This window comes from Nomascus leucogenys, chromosome 4, assembly GCF_006542625.1.
Source record: "Nomascus leucogenys isolate Asia chromosome 4, Asia_NLE_v1, whole genome shotgun sequence".
Classification (NCBI taxonomy): Eukaryota; Metazoa; Chordata; class Mammalia; order Primates; family Hylobatidae; genus Nomascus; species Nomascus leucogenys.
Genome location: NC_044384.1, coordinates 101,470,115 through 101,484,612, shown reverse-complemented (window position 1 = coordinate 101,484,612; position 14,498 = coordinate 101,470,115). Strand labels below are relative to the sequence as shown.

Here is a 14,498-nt window from a genome sequence, read left to right as displayed (position 1 = left end):
CAGGAAAGGAAGCTGGAGGTTTAAGACCACTGTATGGGCTGAGCACAGTGGCTCATGCCTGTAATCCCAGCACTTTGGGAGGCTGAGGAAGGTGGATCACGAGGTCAGGAGTTCGAGACCAGCCTGACCAACGTGGTGAAACCCCATCTCTACTAAAAATACAAAAATTAGCCGGGCGTGGTGGCGGGCGCCTGTGATCCCAACTACTCAGGAGGCTGGGGCAGCAGAATTGCTTGAACCCGGGAGGCGCAGGTTGCAGTGAGCCGAGATCGCACTGTTGCACTCCAGCCTGGGTGACAGAGTGAGACTCCATCTCAAAAAACAAACAAACAAACAAAAAATAAGCTGGGTGTGGTGGCTGACACCTGTAATCCCAGCTAATCAGGAGGCTGAGACGGGAGAATCGCTTGAACCCAGCAGATGGAGGTTGCAGTGAGCCACAATCTCACTACTGTACTGCAGCCTGGGCAACAGAGTGAGACTCGATCTTGTAAAAAGAAAAAAAGAAGGAAAAAAAAAAAGACCACTGTGTGGTGGGGGTCCTGAGGGGAACCTCAGGGCCTCAGTCTCCCCCTTGTCAGAGGGGGTATGGCTGGATGGTTTCCTGAAGGTCCTAATTGGTGCCCTGCCCTCCACCCGCAGAGTTGAAGGCCACAGGCACCGCCCACTTCTTCAACTTCCTGCTCAACACAACCGACTACCGAATCTTACTCAAGGACGAGGACCACGACCGCATGTATGTGGGCAGCAAGGACTATGTGCTGTCCCTGGACCTGCACGACATCAACCGCGAGCCCCTCATTGTAAGGGCTGGCCCTGATGTGGGATGTGGGGTGGGCACGGAGCCCTAGGGCTCAGGGCATGTCCAGAAGGTTGCACCCTCTGACCCCACTCTCTGCAGATACACTGGGCAGCCTCCCCACAGCGCATCGAGGAATGCGTGCTCTCAGGCAAGGATGGCAACGTGAGTTTGGTGGGATCCACAGGTGGGAAGGGGGATCCACAGGTGGGAAGGCACTGCCCCCAGTGAGGGGAGCAGGCCTGGCCAGGGCACCTATGCAGCCTTCCCTCTGGCCCCAGGGCGAGTGTGGGAACTTCGTCAGGCTCATTCAGCCCTGGAACCGAACACACCTGTATGTGTGCGGGACAGGTGCCTACAACCCCATGTGCACCTATGTGAACCGCGGACGCCGCGCCCAGGTAAGCCCCAGCCACCCTGGCCCTGTGCTGCCCCCGCTGGTGGCTGCATCCCAGGGTCCTGATGGGAGGAGGGGCTTCAGCCCCAGCCCTGCCGCTTCCGAGCCTTGTGACCTTGGGTGAGTGACTTCTTTCACCTCGCTGAGCCTCAGTTTCTTCACCTGAAAATGAGGCTAACTGCTGCCTTTCTCACAGGTCAGTGTGAGGAGGAGGCAGTGAGCTAAAGCTCCCAAAGCTCCTAGCACTGTGCCTGGCACATAGTAAGCACTTGCTCCATATGTGGCAACAGCTCTCTTGGCTATGCCTGTGGACCGTGCCCCCATGGCCAAGCCAGAGGGCCTGGTGGGGGCCAGCCTTGCAATAGGAGGCTGGACACCTGGGTCAGCTTCTACCATGTGGCCTGGGGGAGAGCTGCCTTCCTCCCCCAGGGCCGGGGTTGTGAGGAGCTGCCCCTTCCCCAGCTCTGCCCCTTCCTGCCTGCTTCCACCCTTTTCCATTTCCATGTGGGCATGTGTGTGAGCTGGTGTGAACTTGTAGGGCATGTGTGAGAGTGACTGGATCTGAGGGGCACCTGTGTGTGCAGGCGTGTGCCAAGCCTGTGTGTATGTATGTGCACACGCATAGACATGCTCTGGGGGACCCACGTGTTCACGTGTGTTCCTGGCCTGTGTGGTGTTAGAGGCTGGCAGCCCGAGCCCGCTCCCCCAGCCCCCGCCACCCCCAGCTCTAACCCCTGTTCCTCGTCTTCTCAGGCCACACCATGGACCCAGACGCAGGCAGTTAGAGGCCGCGGCAGCAGAGCCACGGATGGTGCCCTCCGCCCGACGCCCACAGCCCCACGCCAGGTGGGCCTCATCCCTCCAGGCCTTTGCCAGGCAGCACTGCCTCTGAGCGGAACTCACCCTGGGCCTGCACCTGAGGCCAGCCTCCCCAGGGCCTCCCCTCTACCTCTGTGCCCACACCCTGTCCCCACCCCTTCCCCTGAAGTACCCTCAGCCTCAGAAGGCATGCCCAGCTGGACTCATGTCAGCCTCAGTATGACCCCTGCAGGCAAGAAATAATGAAGCTGCCAGGTGGGGAAGACAGGAGCCCTGGGGACAGCCATGCCTTAGCCCTCAGAAAGCATGTGTGTAGACACACAAGAGCACACACCAGTGTGGATGGGCACTCCTCACTCAGCACCCAGAGTGGAAAGTGGCACATGAGTGCAGTCTGACACCTTACCCCCAGGTGTCCGTGCCCCATGCCTCCCATGGGTCATCTGTGGACACAGGTGTCCTGCACACTCATGTGCTTGGGGCGCTCTTCTCCCGGGTGGTATCTGTCCACTAGTCATGACCTGGGTCTGGTCTGGGCTGGGAGAGCTGGGGCTGGGCAGGGGCGGGCAGGGGGGCAGGGGCTGCCGGTGAATGACAGAGCATGTTTGTGGTGGGGAGTGCAGAAATGCAGGATCGTGTGGATTCTGTGTGTGTGTGTCCATGGTGTGAGCAGGGGGTTCTGTGTGCTGGCAATGATATGTTCAGAGCTGTGCGTGCACCCCTGTGTGTGTAGGAAGTCACGTGTGCAGTGTGTAACTGGAAGTAGGCCTGTGTGCACCTTCCCATCACCATCCTGCCACCTGCTGCCACCTCCTCCTGCCTCTGTTCCTCTCTCCTTGCCCCTTTCCCTCCCTCTGCCTGGCTTTCTCTTGTGGCCTCTGTGTTCACCCCTGTCCCAGTGCCTTTTCCAACCTTCCTCCTAGCATCTTGCAGGCTGGGCTGGGAGGCACAGGGGGCTTTGTGAATTCCATGTGGTCTGGGCTGGACTCCTTGACTCCTGGCTCCATGGGGAGATGTGGAGCCTGGGGGCTCTGCTGAGGGGCAGGAGAAAGGTCATGGCCCATTGGTCCATCCTGAGGACCACAGGTAGGACACAAAGCCTGAGGATACAGTAACCTTAGAGCTCTCTGGCCTGGCTAGACCTGATGGCAAAAGGACAGGACCCTGGGCCCTTAACCAGTCACTCCTGCCCTGGCCAGGTCTGCAACTCCTTCTTGACCCAAGACAGGCAGCCACAGCAAAGAGCTGTGCCTCTGTAGCCCAGGGGGCCTTGGCCAGTGTCTTTATGAGCCAGCTGGCATGGAGGGGCTTCAGCCCCTACAAACCCACTCCATGTCCATCTCATAGCCCCCAAGGCAGGGCCCCTTGAGACTTGGTCCCCAGGTCTTTCTTAAGACCTGGGACTAGGAAGCACCTTCCTTGGAGCCCACAGCATGGCCCTGCCCTGGGAGACCTGGCTGGATGGAGTTTAAGGCCAAGGAGCTCTGGGGAGTGTAGGGGGTGGGCTTGGGGTATGCCTGGGGGCTCATTCTCACCCTGGGAGCCTGGTGACCCTTACCCTTCCTGGCTGAGGGACTGGCCTGGACAATGCTGAGCCCCGCTCTGCCTTGCAGGATTACATCTTCTACCTGGAGCCTGAGCGACTCGAGTCAGGGAAGGGCAAGTGTCCATACGATCCCAAGCTGGACACAGCATCGGCCCTCATCAGTGAGTGCCCCCCAACCCCGCTCTACAGTCTCAATGTGTGGCCTCTGCCCCTGGAGATGCGGCATGGCACCAACACTTACCCAAGGGCAGAGACCGTGACTAGGCTGTCCCTGAACTCCCCAAAAAGCCCCACCTGGCAAGGGGGAGAGGGTGCAGGCCAGACCCCACTGTGAGCCGAGGGCAGAGACTGGGTGGTAGAAGCCTCTGCCTGGCCCCTTTGGATGGGGGACCAAGGAAGCCAGGTCCTACTCTGAAACACACAGTGTGGTCTATGCAAAGTCCAGAACCCTCCTGACCACAGGTTTCCTAGAAGAGAAGATAAGCCGAGTGTGTATCGGGGCTGGTCTGAGGGGCAGTCCCATAGCATGTTCTTGGTGTGTCTGAGAGGCTGGGAGAGCCCTGTAGGGAAGCACCAATGGAGAGTTCTGGCCCTGTGACCAGACGGGGAGAGCATGTTTCTGGTCTGGGTAGGTGTCTGGGAGAGTTGGGGGCTGTTCTCTGAGTAGGGGTCCTGCCGGGGTCTCAGGAGCAGCTGCTGCCCCTAACTGCAGGTTGGGTGAACCCACCACTGACCCTGGCTCATGCACGCTGCCTGTTTTCTGATTGTTCAACACAGTCTGCCTCTCAGAGCAGCTGTTGGGCACTGTGCCACCTCCAAGCCTGGGAAAGGCCCTGGGGTCAAGGGGCAGACATTATTCTCCCCTCTTGACAAGTGAGAAGGTCCCAGCCTGATGGCAGAGCCCAAATCAGTCTGATGAGGAAAGACAGGGCCTGCCCTGGGGGGAGCCTCAGATGTGGTATGTTAGAGGCAAGTACATTATTAAATTTTTCAGGAATTTTTTGAGCCAGTTGTTAAAGACAACTATTATTAAAAGTTAAGGCCAGGCTCAGTGGCTCACACCTATAATCCCAGCACTTTGGGAGGCTGAGGCAAGTGTATCATTTGAGGTCAGGAGTTCGATACCAGCCCGGACAACATGGTGAAACCCTGTCTCTACTAAAAAATAAAAAACATTTTTTAATTATATAAGTTTACAATTAAACATTAAAACAAAGGTAACAACAATAAAAAGTAACAAACACTCAAAACTAGCCGGGTGCGGTGGCTCACACCTATAATTCCAGCACTTTGGAAGACGGGGCGAGCGGATCACCTGAGATCAGGAGCTCCAGACCAGCCTGGCCAACTTGTCTCTACTAAAAATACAAAAATTAGCCAGGCATGGTGGCGGGTTCCTGTAATCCCAGCTACTAGGGAGGCTGAGGCAGGAGAATCACTTGGAAGTGGAGGTTGCAGTGAGCTGAGATCGTGCCACTGCACTCCAGCCTGGGCAACAGAGCGAGACTCCCATTTCAAAAAAAAAAAAAAACTTGAAAATTGAAATTGATCTATGGGCTGCAGAATGGATGTTGTGTTAGCAGGCATGAAAACGACATTTGTCTCCTTGCACACCTCCATCAGAGCTCTGATGGAGACCAAGACCAATGAGCAGTAATATTTTGAAAGGAATCTTTTTTTCTGAGCAATGGGTTTAAAATATTCAGAAAACCGGCCAGGCACAGTGGCTCACGCCTGTAATCCTAGGACTTTGGGAGCCGAGGCGGCTGGATCACTTGAGGTCAGGAGTTCGAGACCAGGCTGGCCAACCTGGGTGAAACTCTGTCTCTACTAAAAATACAAAAATTAGCCAGGTGTGGTGGTGTGCACCTGTAATCCCAGCTACTTGGGAGGCTAAGGCAGAAGAATAGCTTGAACCTGGGAGATGGAAGTTGCAGTGAGCCGAGATGTGCCACTGCACTCTAGCCTGGGCAACTGAGGAGACTCTGGCTCAAAAAAAAAAAAAAATCGGTAAACCATGATGTAAGCAGATGTGCTGTCATTCAGGCTTTGTTGTTATTTATAAAGCTCAGGCAGAGTAGATTTTGCATAATTCTTTTTTCTTTTTTTTTTTTTTTTGAGACGGAGTCTCGCTCTGTCGCCCAGGCTGGAGTGCAGTGGTGTGATTTCAGCTCACTGCAAGTTCCGCCTCCCGGGTTCCCATTCTCCTGCCTCAGCCTCCTGAGTAGCTGGGACTACAGGCACCCACCACAACACCCAGCTAATTTTTAGTAGAGACCGGGGTTTCACCGTGTTAGCCAGGATGGTCTCGATCTCCTGACCTTGTGATCCACCTGTCTCGGCCTCCCAAAGTGCTGGGATTACAGGCATGAGCCACCGCGCCCGGCCATTTCACATAATTCTTAAGGGCCCTAGGGTTCTTGGAATGGTAAATGAGCACTGGCTTCAACTTAAAGTCACCAGCTGCATTAGCCCCTAATAAGAGATTCTGACTGTCGTTTGAAGCTTTGAAGCCAGGAAATGATTTCTCCTTGATAGCCATGAAAATCCTAGATGGTATCTTCTTCCACGAGAAGGCTGTTTCTTTCTTTTTTTTTTTTTTGAGATGGAGTCTCACCCTATTGCCCAGGCTGGAGTGCGGTGGCACCATCTCGGCCTACCACAACCCCTGCCTCCTGGGTTCAAGCGATTCTCCTGCCTCAGCCTCCCAAGTAGCTGGGATTATAGGCACATGCCACCATGCCCGGCTAATTTTTGTATTATTAGTAGAGACAGCATCTCGCCATGTTGACCAGGCTGGTCTTGAACTCCTGACCTCAACTGTTCCTCCTGCCTCTGCCTCCCAAAATGCTGGGATTAGAGTTGTAAACCACTGGCCCTGGCCAGAAGGCTGTTTTATCTACATTGAAAATCGTGTTTAGTGTAGCCCCCTTCGTCCATGATCTTATCTAAATCTTCTGGAAAACTTGCTGCAGCTTCTCCATCAGCACTTGCTACTTCACCTTGCATGTTTATGTTTTGGAGATGGCTGCTTTCCTTAAACCTCATGGACCAGCCTCTGCTGGTTTCAAACCTTTCTTCTCCAGCTTCCTCTCTTCTCTCAGCCTTCACAGAATTGAAGAGAGTTAGGGCTTTGGTCTGGATTAGACTTTGGCTTAAAGGAATGTTGTGGCTGGTTTGATCTTCCATGTAAACCAGTAAAACTTTCACCATATCAGTGATAAGGCTGTTTCACTGTCTTATCATTTGTATGTTTACTGGAATAGCCCTTCTAATTTCTTTCAAGGACTTTTCCTTTGCATTCACAACTTGGCTAACTAGTGCTAGCGGCCTAGTTTTGGACCTATTTCAGCTTTCAACATGCTTTCCATACTAAGCTTAATCATTTCTAGCTTTTTTTTTTTTTTTTTTTTTGACAGAGTTACACTCTGTCCCCCAGGCTGGAGTGAAGTGGCGTGATCTCGGCTCACTGCAACCTCAACCCCCCGACTCCCTGCTCCCCGGTTCAAGTGATTTTCCTGCCGCAGCCTCCCAAGTAGCTGGGATTATAGGCGCCCACCACCACCTCTGGCTAATTTTTATATTTTTAGTAGAAATGGGTTTTGCCATGTTGGCCAGGCTGGTCTCCTGACTTCAAGTGATCCCCTGCCTCAGCCTCCCAAAGTGCTAGTATTACAGGCATGAGCCACTGCACCTGCCCATTTCTAGCTTTTGACTTAAAGTGAGAGATAATATGACTCTTCCTTTCACTTGAACACTTTGAGGCCATTGTGGGATTATTAATTTATCTAATTTTAATATTGCTGTGTCCCAGAGAATAGAGAGGCCCAAGAAGAGGGAGAGAGATGGGGGAATGGCCAGTAAGTGGAGCAGTCAGGACACACACAACATTTATCGATTAAGTTCACTGTTTTATATGGGTGAGGTTCACGGTGCCCCAAAATAATTGCAATAGTAACATCAAAGATCACTGATCACAGATCAGCATAACAGATAGTTTGAAATATTGCAAGAATTACCAAAATGTAGGCCAGGCGCGGTGGCTCATACCTGTAATCCCAGCCCTTTGGGAGGCCGAGGCAGGTGGATCACCTGAGGTCAGGAGTTCAAGACCAGCCTGGCCAACATGGTGAAACCCCGTCTCTACTAAAAATACAAAAATTAGCCAGGTGGGCCGGGTACGGTGGCTCACGCTTGTAATCCCAGCACTTTGGGAGGCCGAGGCGGGTGGATCACGAGGTCAGGAGATCGAGACCACGGTGAAACCCCGTCTCTACTAAAAATACAAAAAATTAGCCGGGCGTGGTGGCGGGCGCTTGTAGTCCCAGCTACTCAGAGAGGCTGAGGCAGGAGAATGGCGTGAACCCGGGAGGCGGAGCTTGCAGTGAGCCGAGATCGCGCCACTGCACTCCAGCCTGGGTGACAGAGCAAGACTCCGTCTCAAAAAAAAAAAAAAAAAAAAAAATTAGCCAGGTGTAGTGGTGGGCACTGGTAGTCCCAGCTACTTGGGAGGCTGAGGCAAGAGAATTGCTTGAGCAAATTGCTTGAGATGGTGCAACTGCACTCTAGCCTGGGTGACAGAACAAGACTCCGTCTCAAAAAAAAAAAAAAAAAAGAAGAATTACCAAACTGTGACACAGACACAGAGATACAAAGTAAGCATATGCTGTTGAAAAAATGATGCTAACAGACTTGCTTGACACAGGGTTGCCACAAACCTTCCTTCTGTAAAAAATGCAGTATTTGCAGTGCACAAAGCCCAGTAAACTGAGGTGTGCATATGCTTCCTAATTCTTTCACTACACTTTATTGTTAGCTATGCTCTTTTTTGTATTTTTTTTTCATTTTTGTTTTTGTTTTTTGAGACGGTTGTCTCACTCTGTCACCAGGCTGGAGTGCAGTGGTGCGATCTCGGCTCACTGCAACTTCCGCCTCCCGGGTTTAAGCGATTCTCCTGCCTCAGCCTCCTGAGTAGCTGGGACTACATGCGTGCACCACCATGCTCAGCTAATTTTTTTTGTATTTTTAGTAGAAACAGGGTTTCACCACGTTGGCCAGGATGGTCTCGATCTCTTGACCTCATGATCTGCCTGCTTCAGTCTGCCAAAATGCTGGGATTACAGGAGGCATAAGCCACCATGCCCGGCCTCTTTTTTTTTTTTTTTTTTTTTTAAGATGGAGCCTTGCTCTGTTGCCCAGGCTGGAGTGCAGTGGCGTTATCTTGCTCACTGCAACCTCCGCCTCCCTGGTTCAAGCAATTCTCCTGCCTCAGCCTCCTGAGTAGCTGGGATTACAGGCGCCTGCCACCATGCCCGGATAATTTTTGTATTTTAGTATAGGTAGGGTTTCACCAGCTTGGCCAGGCTGGTCTCCAACTCCTGACCTCAAATGATCCACCCACCTGGGCCCCCAAAGTGCTGGGATTATAGGCATGAGCCACTGCACCCGGCCTATTAGCTATGCTCTTGAGGTGATTTACATTTGTTGTGTCTGTGGGGTAGAAATACTGTACAGTGGTGTTGGCAGCTCTTCCTGATTTTGCTTTCAGTGACCTCAGGTTGGTAGCTTGAAATTAGTCATGGCAGGAGTATTCACACCACAGAAATGGGCTATTGCTACTAATCAGAGCTGATCGTTACTAATCCCAACCCTCCCAGAGCCAGTGGTGAAACACTGACCAGCACTCCACTGGAGATAGGATCATGCCCCAGGGAGCCTGAGCAGGGAGATAAGGCCCTGCCCTGGAAGTCATCTGAGCTGTGCCCTGGCCCTAGCAAACAGCAGCCCCCTGACTGACCCACTGGCCCACCCACAGATGAGGAGCTCTATGCTGGTGTGTACATCGATTTTATGGGCACTGACGCAGCCATCTTCCGCACACTTGGAAAGCAGACGGCCATGCGCACGGATCAGTACAACTCCCGGTGGCTGAACGGTAAGCGCAGCCCCAGGAGCCCTTCCGTGGCCGTGTGTCTGGGATGCAGCAAGGAGGTAGTAAAGAAGCACATGTGGGGGAAGTGGGGGACATGTTTAGCCTATGACTACCTGGGGCAGGGGTAGTTTCTTATCTGGAGAGGAGCTGGGGGTGTTCTTGTACCTGGCTGGGGATTCTGTTGGAGAACATCAGGGGCACCATCAGAGTAGGGGCTCACCCAGCTGACCCCTGCCACCTGCAGACCCGTCGTTCATCCATGCTGAGCTCATTCCTGACAGCGCGGAGCGCAATGATGATAAGCTTTACTTCTTCTTCCGTGAGCGATCGGCAGAGGCGCCGCAGAGCCCCGCTGTGTACGCCCGCATCGGGCGCATTTGCCTGGTATGCATTGGCAGAGCCACCAGGCTGCCTCTTCCACCAGTTCTGGCTTCATCAGCCCTGCTCCAGCCAGGGCTTGGGGTCAAGAGCTGATCTGACCTGGCCTTTTGCCCCACTCCCCAGAATGATGACGGTGGTCACTGTTGCCTGGTCAACAAGTGGAGCACATTCCTGAAGGCGCGGCTTGTCTGCTCTGTCCCGGGCGAGGATGGCATTGAGACTCACTTCGATGAGCTCCGTGAGTGCCCAGCAGGCAGGCAGGGTGCTCTGGCAACAGCAAGAGGGATAGAAGCTGGATGGGTGGTCAGGGTGCCTTTGGTGGGCCCCCTCCCCTGTGCAGGAGTGGGTGGGGCCCAGGGGCTCCCACCCAAGGTACCCTCCAATATCTTCTCCCTCTGTCCCCAGAGGACGTGTTTGTCCAGCAGACCCAGGACGTGAGGAACCCTGTCATTTATGCTGTCTTTACCTCCTCTGGGTGAGGCTGTGGTCAGGGCCAGCAGTGGCAGGGAGTGGCCCTGTTGGGGGATTATAACTCGTGGAGAACCCCAGCGCAGTGGCGAGCTGTGGGGAGGGGGCAGTCTGGGGAGGGGCCCTAGGTGGAGGGTCTGTCCCGCTCAGCAGCACCTGCTGTGCCCACAGCTCCGTGTTCCGAGGCTCTGCCGTGTGTGTCTACTCCATGGCTGATATTCGCATGGTCTTCAACGGGCCCTTTGCCCACAAAGAGGGTCCCAACTACCAGTGGATGCCCTTCTCAGGGAAGATGCCCTACCCACGGCCAGGCACGGTAAGGACCCCACTCATCCTGCCTCTCCCCTTCCTCTTCTTCTAAGAGGCCTCTGGGTCAGGCCCTTTGCAACATGGGCCCCACCATCATGGCCCTCCCAGCCAGCGGAGGCGGTGAGCCGTAATGCACACACAGATGGGCCTTCACACACAGTGTCAAGCTGTGGAAGACCCCAGACAGGATTCTGGGACAAAGATGGTGGGCTGGGCGTGGTCAGCTACTCCTCAGAGGGTCCTCTGTAGGGCTGTTTGGGAGCCGAAGGTTGGAGGGAAACGTCTTCCCCGCGGACGCTGGAGGCAGGCTGGAGGTTGGCTCAGCTGAGGAACAGGAGGCAAAGAGCTGGGGAGGGGCAGGGCCAGGCCTCAGGCAGGGTCTTAGAGGTCACAGAGGCATGTCACTTTATCTTGATGTGACACCGGCTCATGCGGGAGTCTAAGCAGGAGAGCAGCGGATCTGATCCAATGCAGTTCTGACTCCATGTGGTCAGGACTGGGATGGAGAAGCTGGTCTCAGTGGGGGACAGGGGAGGCTTCCCTCCAGAGGTAACCTGGAGTCAGAAGGATGGGCCAGAGGTAAGCTGGCCATAATGGGGGGCAGGCTGAGCCCAGGCTCAGGGGATAGCTTCAGGAAGGAGGAGAGTGAGCCTGGGGTGTGCCAAGGACGTCGGGGCCTGCAGTCCAGCTGTGCAGGAGGGAGACGGGTGAGACCCTAGGAACAGCCAGAGAGGAAGGAGATGACAGGGTGGGGAGGCAGACATGGAAGGGAGTGGTCCACTTGGCCAGATGCTGCCACGAGGTCATGGCACATGAGCCCAGGGAGGTGGTTGTGGCATTTGGCCACGTGGGACCTTGGCCGGAGCAGGACCTGTAGAGGTCAGGTGCAGGGCAGAAACCTGGAGAGCAGGTTTGAGGAGAGGAGCAGGTTGAGGTGGTGGGGACAGACATTGCAGTGGCCTCTTCTGAAGCTAATGGCTCCAGCCTGCCCTGCCCAGGCAGCCTGGGACTGACACTCGCCACCTGTCCACAGTGCCCTGGTGGAACCTTCACGCCATCTATGAAGTCCACCAAAGATTATCCTGATGAGGTGATCAACTTCATGCGCAGCCACCCGCTCATGTACCAGGCCGTGTACCCTCTGCAGCGGCGGCCCCTGGTAGTCCGCACAGGTGCTCCCTACCGCCTCACCACTGTTGCCGTGGACCAGGTGGATGCAGCCGACGGGCGCTATGAGGTGCTTTTCCTGGGCACAGGTACCCACTGCTGCTCCCGGCCTCTCCCACGCTGGGCCCACCGGGTGCGGGGTGCAGATCCTTGGGGCTGGGGCTTGCCCTGCTAGGGCTTGCTGCAAGCTCATCAGAGTCACCTCTTCATCCTCATCCTTTGGTGCCTTCTCCCTATTGCTGGGATAACAGAGGCTAGGGGTGAGAAAACCCCATTCCCACCTCCATCCCCAGGGGCCCAGGAGAACGGGGCCACTGGGCATCTGGGGACTTATGTATGGCAGGAAAGGGGTGGAGACAGATGGTAGACACCTCCAGGATACACAGGCCATACACATGCTCATGTGTGCACACACATGCCACAGTGCACCCCCTACAGTTCCAGCAGCCCAAACACAGGAGAATGCATGCCCCAGTGTCCTGTTCTCAGCAGGGCCCAAAATCAGGGTCTGGGTTGGTGGGGGCAGACCCTGGCCATGACCCCCTATGTCCTGGGCCAGTCCCCTTTGACCTGGGGAAACTCTTCCACCTTGGCGCAAAGCTCCAGCTCCAATGCCCTAGGGGGGTTTGGGCCCTGGTGGGGGAAGGGGCTGAGGCTGGTACCCCTTCCCCAGCATCCCCAGCCCCACTGAGGCCCTGCCCGGCCCGTTCCAGACCGTGGGACAGTGCAGAAGGTCATTGTGCTGCCCAAGGATGACCAGGAGATGGAAGAGCTCATGCTGGAGGAGGTGGAGGTCTTCAAGGTGGGTGTGACACCACCCAGTCCTGACCTCCCCACCTTTACCCTCCCCCCAGTCCCAGCCTCTGACCTGAGACCTCTAGGTCAGGGCAGGGAGGGGGTCCCTGGCATCCCAAGCTGATCTTTATCTTTCTCTAGGATCCAGCACCCGTCAAGACGATGACCATCTCTTCTAAGAGGGTAAGCCTTTGGCGAGGTGGGCCAGGGATGGGGACAGGGCCTGCATCCCCTCAGGGTCATGCCCTTGGCACAGGGATGGGTAAACTGAGGCATGGAACAGGGATGGGGAGCCCAGCCTAGCTGGCTGTTGGTGGGGCTGGCTATGGGACAGGAATTGACAAGGCCCTACCCTTTGCCCCAGCAACAACTCTACGTGGCGTCAGCCGTGGGTGTCACACACCTGAGCCTGCACCGCTGCCAGGCGTATGGGGCTGCCTGTGCTGACTGCTGCCTTGCCCGGGACCCTTACTGCGCCTGGGATGGCCAGGCCTGCTCCCGCTATACAGCATCCTCCAAGAGGTGTGGACCCCTAGACACCTAGAATTTTAGCAACCAGTCCCAGGGCCCTATCCTAGGGGATTGGGGGTGCATGTGATATTACCCTAGGGGGGTCTTATGGGTAAGACATCACTGCCCTGGGGAAAAAGGGCCCTGCCCTGGAGTCAGGGAGATACAGGGAACTGGGGGGGCAAGCTTCCTGGGAGCACTCCTTCAGGGGCTATCCTCATCCAGGCGGAGCCGCCGGCAGGACGTCCGGCACGGAAACCCCATCAGGCAGTGCCGTGGGTTCAACTCCAATGGTGAGTATGCTGGGCCTCACCGTGGGGTGCTGCTCACACTGCAGAGCCCCACGCAGCCCACGAAGCTGCTCACAGGGCCCCCACTGTAAGGGTGCTCTGATGGCTAATGGAGGGTGGGGGCTAATGGAGATGGGATATCCCTAGTTGCCCCATCAACACAGAGCTCTACATTAGTGAGTGGGTGCCCCTCGGTGCCTGCCCCAAAGCAGCCAGCAGGCTGCCCGGAGGTGATGCTGCTTTTGCAAAATCCCTCTCACTCTAAAGCCAACAAGAATGCCGTGGAGTCTGTGCAGTATGGCGTGGCCGGCAGCGCAGCCTTCCTTGAGTGCCAGCCCCGCTCGCCCCAAGCCACTGTTAAGTGGCTGTTCCAGCGAGATCCTGGTGACCGGCGCCGAGAGGTGAGTTCCTGCGCCCAGTGCTGCACCGTGGACGTGAGAGTCCTTGTGCAGTGGTGAAATGTAGTAGAGGAGTGATCTGGAGCAACTCTCATGCTGTGAAACCCCTTCCAAGCTCCCTTCCCTACATGCAAATCCTTTGAGTGAAAACAGTTATGTGGAAACTCCATGGGATTTGCCTCATTCTACGGAAAGTGTTTCTAGGTATGCCTGTTCACATGAAAATTCCATATGCATACCACACTGGGGGTGTACCTTCTACAAAAACATCATGTGAGTGAGCTCCAGTATGTGGAAATTCTATGGGGCCCTCATTTTATGGAAATGCCCTACAGGTGTCCCTGTTTACATGGAAATTCTATGTGGTTATCCCAGTTGGATATTCTCATTAAATGGAAATTCTGGCTGGGCGTGGTGGCTCACGCCTGTAACCCCAACACTTTGGGAAGCCAAGGCAGGCAAACTGCTTGAGGTCAGGGGTTCGAGACCAGCCTGGGCAACATGGTGAAACCCTCTCTCTACCAAAAATACAAAAATTAGCTGGGCATAGTCATGCATGTGGTCCCAGCTACTTGGGAGGCTGAGGTGGGAGGATGGCTTGAGCCTGGGAGGCAGAGGTTGCAGTAAACCAAGATCATTCAACTGCACTCTAGCCTAGGCGACAGAGCCAGACCTTGTCTCAAAAAA

At 55.2% G+C, this 14,498-nt stretch overlaps 1 protein-coding gene across 2 annotated transcripts in view; it reads left to right on the top strand.

Annotated features, from left to right (window-relative positions):
- The window catches only part of SEMA3F (semaphorin 3F), a 29,684-nt gene that overhangs the window by 13,551 nt on the left and 1,635 nt on the right, over positions 1 to 14,498 (top strand). Inside the window, exons 2-17 of one of the 2 annotated variants that reach the window (XM_030811736.1) lie at positions 643 to 803; positions 902 to 964; positions 1,081 to 1,200; positions 1,950 to 2,042; positions 3,629 to 3,722; positions 9,377 to 9,496; positions 9,738 to 9,877; positions 9,998 to 10,112; positions 10,280 to 10,349; positions 10,514 to 10,658; positions 11,685 to 11,907; positions 12,532 to 12,620; positions 12,755 to 12,796; positions 12,978 to 13,135; positions 13,349 to 13,416; positions 13,681 to 13,814. In XM_030811736.1, coding sequence (XP_030667596.1) covers positions 643 to 803; positions 902 to 964; positions 1,081 to 1,200; positions 1,950 to 2,042; positions 3,629 to 3,722; positions 9,377 to 9,496; positions 9,738 to 9,877; positions 9,998 to 10,112; positions 10,280 to 10,349; positions 10,514 to 10,658; positions 11,685 to 11,907; positions 12,532 to 12,620; positions 12,755 to 12,796; positions 12,978 to 13,135; positions 13,349 to 13,416; positions 13,681 to 13,814 — 1,835 coding nt within the window. The remainder of the gene's footprint in view (positions 1 to 642; positions 804 to 901; positions 965 to 1,080; positions 1,201 to 1,949; positions 2,043 to 3,628; positions 3,723 to 9,376; positions 9,497 to 9,737; positions 9,878 to 9,997; positions 10,113 to 10,279; positions 10,350 to 10,513; positions 10,659 to 11,684; positions 11,908 to 12,531; positions 12,621 to 12,754; positions 12,797 to 12,977; positions 13,136 to 13,348; positions 13,417 to 13,680; positions 13,815 to 14,498) is intronic. The other variant, XM_030811737.1, reaches the window with a different exon arrangement.